Raw genomic sequence first — 8,474 nt, 5'->3', positions numbered from 1 at the left:
ACAGGACCTGGAGAAATTAGACTGGGGGTGACTGCTTGAGGGTAAATCCACATTTGATGCGTGGGAATCTTTTAAAGGCCAGTTGATCAGAGTCAGGACCAGCATGTTCCTGTGAGGATGAAAGATAAGGATGGCAAGATTCAGGAATCTTGGATGATGAGAGATGTAGTAAGTTTAGTTTGAAAGAAAAAAGAAGCATATGTAGACATTAGGAAACAGGAATCAGACAAGGCCCTTAATGAGTATAATGGAAGCAGGAAAAAACTTAAAAGAGAAATTAGGACAGCTAGAAGGGGGCAAGAAATGTCCTTCGTAAGTAGGATGAAGGAGAATCCCAAGGTATGTATTTTAGGAGCAATTGGGTAGTTAGGGAAAGGCTGGGTTCGCTCAAGGACAAAGGAAGGAGTTTGTGTCTGTAGTCAGAGGAAGAGGGGGAGGTCCTTAACGATTACTTCACATCAATACTCACCAAGGAGAAGGACATGGATGATAGTTAAGATTAGGGAGGGGTATGATGATATTCAAAGGCATGTTAATATTAAGGTGGTGGTGGTGTTGGGTGTTTTGAAAAACATTAAGGTGGATAAGTCCCCAGGGTCTGATGGGATGTACCCCCAGGATACTGACAAGGGCAAGGGAGGAGATTGCTGAGGCCTTTACAGAGATCTTTGTATCCTCTTTAGCCACATGATTTTATAAACCTCTGTAAGGTCACCCCTCGGCCTTCAATGCTCCAGGGGAAAATAGCCCCAGCCTATTCAGCCTCTCCTTAAAGCTCAAACCCTCTAAACCCTGGCAACATCCTTGTAAATCTTTTCTGAACCCTTTCATGTCTAACAACATCATTCCTATAGCAGGGAGACCAAAATTGAAAGCAGTATTCCAAAAGTGGCCTAACCAATGTCCTGTACAGCCGCAAGAGGACTCTTCCAACTCGTATACTCAGTGCACTGACCATTAAAGGCAAACGTACCGAATGCCTTCTTCACTATCCGATCTACCCATGACACCACTTTCAAGGAACTACGAACCTGCACTCCATGTTCTCTTTGTTCAGCAACACTCCCCAGGACCTTACCATTTGAGTGTATAAGTTATGCCCTGATTTGCTTTTCCAAAATGCAGCACCTCACATTTATCTAAATTAAACTCCATCTGCATCACCTCAGCCCATTCGCCCATCTGATCAAGGTCCAGTTGTACTCTGAGGTAACTTTCTTCACTGTCCACTACACCTCCAATTTTGGTGTCATTTGCAAACTTACTAACCATACCTCCGATGTTCACATCTAAGCCATGAAGAGCAATGGACCCAGCACTGATCCTTGTGGCACACCGCTGGTCATAGGCCTCCAGTCTGAAAAGCAACTCTCCACATGGACTGCTTCACTATCTGAGGAGTCACGAATGTGGCTGAACATTGTGCAATCATTGGCGAACATCCCCACTTCTGACCTTATGATGGAGGGAAGGTCATTGATGAAGCAGCTGAAGATGGTTGGGCCTAGGACACTGCCCTGAGGAACTCCTGCAGAGATGTCCTGGAGCTCAGATGACTGACCTCCAACAACCATGACCATCTTCCTATGGGTCAGGTAATGACTCCAACCACCGCAGCGTTTGCCCCTGATACAGATTGATTCCAGTTTTGCTGGGACTCCTCGATGCCACACTCAGTTGCAGGCAGCCTTGATATCAAGGGCTGTCACTCTCACCTCACCCTCTGGAATTCAGCTCTTCTGTCCATGTTTGAACCAAGGCTGTAATGAGGTCAGGAGCCGAGTGGCCCTGGCGGGACCCAAACTGGGCGTCACTGAGCAGGTTATTGCTGTGCAGGTGCTGCTTGATAGCGCTGTTAATGACACCTTCCATCACTTTACTGATGATTGAGAGTAGACTGATGGGACGGTAATTGGCTGGGTTGGATTTGTCCTGCCTTTTGTGTACAGGAGATACGTGGGCAATTTTCCACATTGTTGGGTAGATACCAGTGTTGTAACTGTGCTGGAACAGCTTGGCTAGGGGAATGGCAAGTTCTGGAGCACAAGTCTTCAGTACTATTGCCGGAATGTTGTCAGGGCCCGTAGCCTTTGCAGTATCCAGTGTCTCCAACCGTTTCTTGATATCACGTGGAGTGAATCGAATTGGCTGAAGACTGGTATCTGTGATGCTGAGGACCACCGGAGGAGGCCGAGATGGATCCTCTGGATGACACAAAGTTCCTACCTCCCTGGTTGAGTGTTTTGAATGAGGTAACTGAGAGAGTTGGTGATTGTATTGCTGTCAATGTGGCACATTTGTACTTTATATTGAAGGCTGGTTATAACACGGAGGAAGGCTATTCAGCCAGTCGTGTTTGTGCCAGCTCTCCAAAGAGCAACTCACATTGTCCCACTTCACATCTTTTCCCTGTAACCCTACAAAATGTTATTCTTCTCTTATAAACCCCGATCCCAAATCAACAGCACCCCTGAATGAGCCTCCAGAACACCCTCCTCACTACTCGGTCTGTAAAATACTCTTCTCAAATATTTTAACCAATTAACAGTTCCCCTGTATCCCTGACCCCTCATGATATTGAGCACTTTGATCAGATCTCCTCTCAATGTTCCCTCCTGCAAGGAGAATACCCCCAGCTTCTCCAACCTCACTACCCAGTGTCTCAGCTCTGAAAGCCCTTGGGAGGTGAGGCAGATGGTAGCAATGTCCCTATTATAGTAATCCAAAGGCCCAGGGTCATGTTCTAGGAATGTGGCTTCAAATCGCTGCTGAAATTTAAATTCTATTAATTCATTTGGGCCAAGGGCAGAAAAACATTGTCAATTGTCATTAAAAACCCATCTGGTTGACTAATGTCGCTTAGGGGAGGAAATCTGCCATCCTTACTTGGTCTGGCCTACATGTGACTCCAGACTCTCAGCAATGTGATGCTTGACTGTCCTCTAAAAGACAATCCTACAATCAAGGATCAGCAGCAAATATCTCATGAAAAGAAGTTGAACTGATTCTTAATTCTGACCCAGATTCTTATTTTCAAAGCTTCCTGACCACTGGGGTAAAAATGCCAACTGGGCAACATAGTGCACCCAGAATTAAGCATCAATTCACATGAAAGCTTGGCCCAGGGACTTTCTGCCAGGTAATTCTCAAACTGAACTTCTGAATCAAATACACAACATAAATCAGAGTTTCCAAAAGTATGACTGAAACTGTAAAGTAGTTAAGCTATTAAGTTCATGGTGGCAGTTCCATGTCACTACAGTTGAAGGTGATTTTCTGAACTGATATTGATTACTGTGAGCAAGAAATTGTGTCAGATATTGTAACCTGGCTACAGCTCGGACCTTCCTACAAGTAGATAGTAAGTTAGTAAAGAAGCTGTTGACTAGGAGGCTGATACAGGAACAGGAAGCAATTGAAAGAGGAGTTGAGAGAGGTCAGGGACAAACCTGTGAGATCTGTACCCTCAGGGAACATAAGAAGCTGCAGAGGATGCTTGATATCACACAGGTAATCCAACATGAGACTGAGATGTTGCTGGTCCTCTTCCCAATTCCTTCGAACGAAGATGAATGCAGACATCTGCATGGCCCAGCCTGAAAGGAGAAGAGCAGACAGTGAGCCGCACACGGGGCCCCCCATCCCGGACCACACGCCCCTCACCCCCTGTCCCAGACCACACGCTGGCTGAACACAGCACAGTCTCTTCTGGTTTGTACGTAGTGGTCCCTCATTCAAACATAAACACATAATTCAGCAGAGTTTTACTTTTGCAATAAAACAGAAGTTTATGAGCAAAACAAAAACATAACACAGAATAAGCCAAATTATCACCTTATTATACAAATTCAAAGATTTTTTTAAACACAAAGTATAATCACATTAAGCCCCAAGGACTCCTTTATAAATTGAAAAGAAAAAGCAACAGCTTTTATGCAGTACACAAAAACACACCCTGTAAACACCACTCACCCAAAGCTCCCACCACAGTCCTTGTGTCTAACATCTCAGGGGTTGAATAATTAATAAACTGGACCTGCCCTCCAGCCTGGTCTACGATTCATCGAGATTAGTCTGGTCTGAGGCTCAGACTGACTCATCAATCCAGAGTCAGGTAATCTCACTCTGTCCTTCTCCTCACAGGGGCACTGCTCCATCCAAACACTTCCAAAACTACTAAACTTAATGTCAACCCCCATCCCCTCTCTCTTTTCCTGTCTCTAAATACTGGGACTTTCCTCCCAGAGAGAGGAACAGGGAGTATGAGGGGGAGAGGAGGAGGAGGAGGAGGAGGGGTAGGGAGGGGTGGAGGGTAGAGGACAGAGGAAAGGGGAAGGAGGGTGACGGAGGGAGGGGGCATAGTGGAGAGGGTACAGGTCACTCCGAGCTATAGGCCTAGTGTTCTGATTGCTGCACAGTGATGGGTGGACACACACAGATGCTGCAGCAAGGACAGCGTGCGGTCTCTGCAGGTCAGGCATAACCTGCAGCTACTCAGGGAGACCTCTCGCCTCCTGCTCCCACTCCGAACCTCTGCAGAGAAGCTGCAGCAAGAGCTTGCTGCATGACTGAACTCCCGCTGTTCACCCTCTCAGTGGTTTCTCTGCTCTGGTCGATTTACTGGAAAGTCTACTAACCACTTGTTGACATTGACAGAGGCTGCAGTTCTCTGAACCGGAAATACAGCTTATTGCAAACTCTTGTGACAAGCAAGCTCAGTCTCAATGTGGCTGATCACCACATACTCTCTTTAACTTCCTCTCCATTCCAAATTTACCATGTTTCAGCAAAAACATTGACCATGTTGTTTTTAACCAGAAGGGAAGCTCAGTGAGAGTGAATTTCATCAATATTATCCCCATCAAACATTCCCTGGACAAGATTTTCTTTATTCACTCCTGGGATGTGGGCATTTATTGCTTAACCCAAATTGCCAGAAGACAGTATTCAGACGGTGCTGTGGAGTTAAATTATTCACTGTAAATAGTGTTCAACTTGAGAAAATAACGAAGAGAAGCAGGAGCAGTCCATACAGATGGTGGTGGAGTAGGCTTCTCAATGTAATCATAGCTGATCCTCAGTCTTAGCTCCACGTTCCTGCCTCCTCCCCATATCCCTCAGGACCAAAACACAGCCTTAAATATTAAATAAAAACCGAGAGAACTGCAGATGCTGGAAATCAGAAACGAAAACAAAAACAGAAATTGCTGGAAAAGCTCAGCAGGTCTGGCAGCATCTGTGGAGAGAAATCAGAGTTAATGTTTTGGATCGGGTGACCCTTCCTCAGAAATATACTCATTCTAGGAGCCTCCACATTCCTGTGGGGCAGAGAACTCTAAAGGTTCACAATCCTCAGAAAAGAAATGTCACCTCATCTCAGTCCTAAACGATCACTCCTTATACTGAGACTGTGATGATATCGGGAGGTGCTGGTCCAGGGGTATTGTCATTTGAATAGTAATCCAGAAACACAGATGATAGTATAAGGTAGGGATGGAGGTTAGATCGACCTTAGGTTTTGGGTAAAAGTTCGGCACAACATCATGGGCCGAAGGGCCTGTACTGTGCTGTACTGTTCTATGTTCTATGTTCTATACTGAGCCTGTGACAATATCAGGAGGTGCTGGTCTAGGGGTATTGTCACTTGAATAGTAATCCAGAGACAAAGGTCATGTTCCCAGAGACCAGGGTTCAAATCCCTTGCCACCCTCAGTGGTAGATAATGGAATTTATATTCAATAAAAATTGGAATTATGAGTCAAATGATGACCATGAAACTATTGTCAATTGTAAACTCCCATCTGGTTCACTGATGTCCTTCAGGGAAGTAAATCTACCATCCTTACCCATTGACTCTAAACTTCCCAATAAATGCTGACTTAGGCAGCGACACCCTCATTCCATGAATGAATTAAGAAAAAAACTAACATTTGGGGGTTAGTGCCAACATTGGGAGAGCTGTCTCACAGACTATATAAGCAACAGCCTGACATAGTCATACTCACAGAATCATACCTTACGGACAATGTCCCAGACACCACCATCACCATCCCTGGATATGTCCTGTCCCACCGGCAGGACAGACCCAGTAGAGGTGGCAGCACAATGGGATACAGTCGGGGAGGGAGTTACTCTGGGAATCCTCAACATGGGCAAGGAAACTTCCTGCTGATTACCACATATCGTTCCCCCTCAGCTAATGAATCAGTCTCTCCTGTTGAAAGACACTTAGAGGAAGCACTGAGGATGGCAAGGGCACAAAATGTACTCTGGGTGGGGGATTTCAATGTCCACCACCAAGACTGGCTCGGCAGCAGTACTACTGATTGAGCTGGTTGGGTCCTAAAGGACACAGCTGTTAGACTGGGTCTGCGGCAGGTGGTGAGGGTACCAGCAAGAGGGGAAAAAACAGACCTGATCTCGTCCTCACCAATCCGTTGGGAAAAGTGACCACCGTCCAGTCACAGTGACATCAGAGACAGTCCAACCATCACCCCTTGACATTCAATACGTTACCATCACTGAATCCCTCATTACTAATATCCTAGGGGTTACCATTAATCATAAATTGAACTGGATTTGCCAAATAAACACAGTGCCTACAAGAACAGGTCAGAGGCTGGGAATCCTGCAGCGTGTAATTCACCTCCTGACTCCCCAAAGCCTGCCCACCATCTACAAGGCACAAATCAGGAGTGTGATGGAATACTCCCCACTTGCCTGGATTGGTGCAGCCCCAACAACACTCAAGAAGCTTGACACCATCCAGGATAAAGCAGCCGCTTGATTGGCACTACATCCACAAGCATCCACTCCCTCCACCACCAGCTCAGTAACAGCAGTGTGTACTATCTACAAGGTGCACTGCAGAAATTCACCAAAGATCCTCAGACAGCACCTTCCAAACCCATGACCACTTCCATCTAGAAGGACAAGGGCAGCAGATACATGGGAACACACCACCTCCAAGTTCCCCTCTAAGCCACTCACCATCCTGACTTGGAAATATTTTGCCGTTCCTTCACTGTCACTGGGTCAAAATCCTAATAGCATTGTGGGTCAACCCACAGCAGGAGGACTGCAGCTGTTCAAGAAGGCAGCTCACCACCACCTTCTCAAGGGACAATAAAATGCTGGCCCAGGCAGTGATGTCAGCATCTCACAAATGCAGAAAAAGTCTAGAAATCAATATTTACAAGTTCCACACCTTTTATAATATTCTTTAACTTTACAATCCAAGTGAAGAACCTGACACACCCCCACATTAAACTGAATTCTGCTACCATCAACCGGTCTTTGCAAGTCGACAATGATTCTTCCTTGCAAAATGGTTGGCTTTCAGAGAGGTATCAGTGCTGGCTGTGGGCTAACTCACTTTGACCATTCGAATTTATGCTCAGCCGCACAATGCAGACATATGGATGATAATGGAATAGTTTAGGTTAGATGGGCTTCAGATTGGTTTCACAGGTCGGCGCAACATCGAGGGCCGAAGGGCCTGTACTGCGCTGTAATGTTCTATGTTCTATGTTCCATGTTCTATCCATACAGACACTTACTGCCTGTCCAGCACACACCCACTGCACACTGAAACATATAGTCATGGGGAGAGCAGTCAACAGTCAGGCAGACTCACCAAAGCCTGGAATGGATTTGAGGGATGATTTCAGGCAGATCTTCTCCATTCTGAGGTAGCTGTATCGGAGGAGACAGTTCCACATGTACATCCAGTCCAGACGCGTCCGATGATTCATGATGATCACAGTACGCTCACCGGATACAAAGCCATCACCGGTGATAACCACCCTCACACCAAGCACCATCTCCAGCAGAGCCTGGTATAAACACAGCACAGTCAGGACAGGACAGGACAGGACCTGCCGAAAGGAGCATGGACTGCCCAATTGGAAAGGGGAAATTTCGTGTAAATGGCACTTACCACAGGGAGGGTGAGCCAGATAGCAACGATTCGGTCAGTAATCCAGCGGTAGACGGAGGTGGACAGCAGCATGACCGGGAGGAATGGAGCCAGCATGAAGATACTACCAAAAAAACTGCTGAAGAACAGCAACAGCAGAATCAGAGTGCCCTTTAGGGACAACATTCTGCAAGACAAGAGCGAGACAGTCAACAACACACACACCACAGCAAGCACTCCACACACAGAGGAACTATCACTGGGGTACAGTACCAGTGGGGACAGGTCTGTCGCTGTATAACACTGGGGTACAGTACCGGTGGGGACAGGTCTGTCGCTGTATAACACTGGGGTACAGTACCGGTGGGGACGGGTCTGTCGCTGAAAAACACTGGGGTACAGTACCGGTGGGGACGGGTCTCTCACTGTATAACACTGGGGTACAGTACCGGTGGGGACGGGTCTGTCGCTGTATAACACGGGGGTACAGTACCGGTGGGGACGGGTCTGTCGCTGTATAACACTGGGGTACAGTACCGGTGGGGACGGGTCTGTC

General features: G+C 46.7%; 1 protein-coding gene across 1 annotated transcript in view; it reads right to left on the bottom strand.

Moving 5' to 3' along the window:
• The window catches only part of LOC109938788 (lysocardiolipin acyltransferase 1), a 31,236-nt gene extending 23,132 nt beyond the window's left edge, over positions 1 to 8,104 (bottom strand). Inside the window, exons 1-3 of the mRNA XM_048621267.1 lie at positions 7,940 to 8,104; positions 7,637 to 7,835; positions 3,450 to 3,596 (exon numbers count right to left, since the gene is read on the bottom strand). Coding sequence (XP_048477224.1) covers positions 3,450 to 3,596; positions 7,637 to 7,835; positions 7,940 to 8,104 — 511 coding nt within the window. The remainder of the gene's footprint in view (positions 1 to 3,449; positions 3,597 to 7,636; positions 7,836 to 7,939) is intronic.
• Positions 8,105 to 8,474: the final 370 nt, after the last annotated feature.

This window comes from Rhincodon typus, unplaced genomic scaffold (assembly GCF_021869965.1).
Source record: "Rhincodon typus isolate 14 unplaced genomic scaffold, sRhiTyp1.1 hic_rhity00000353, whole genome shotgun sequence".
In the NCBI taxonomy this organism is placed as follows: domain Eukaryota; kingdom Metazoa; phylum Chordata; class Chondrichthyes; order Orectolobiformes; family Rhincodontidae; genus Rhincodon; species Rhincodon typus.
The sequence above is the reverse complement of the archived record's forward strand: the minus strand, read 5'-3'. Positions and strand labels throughout refer to the sequence as shown.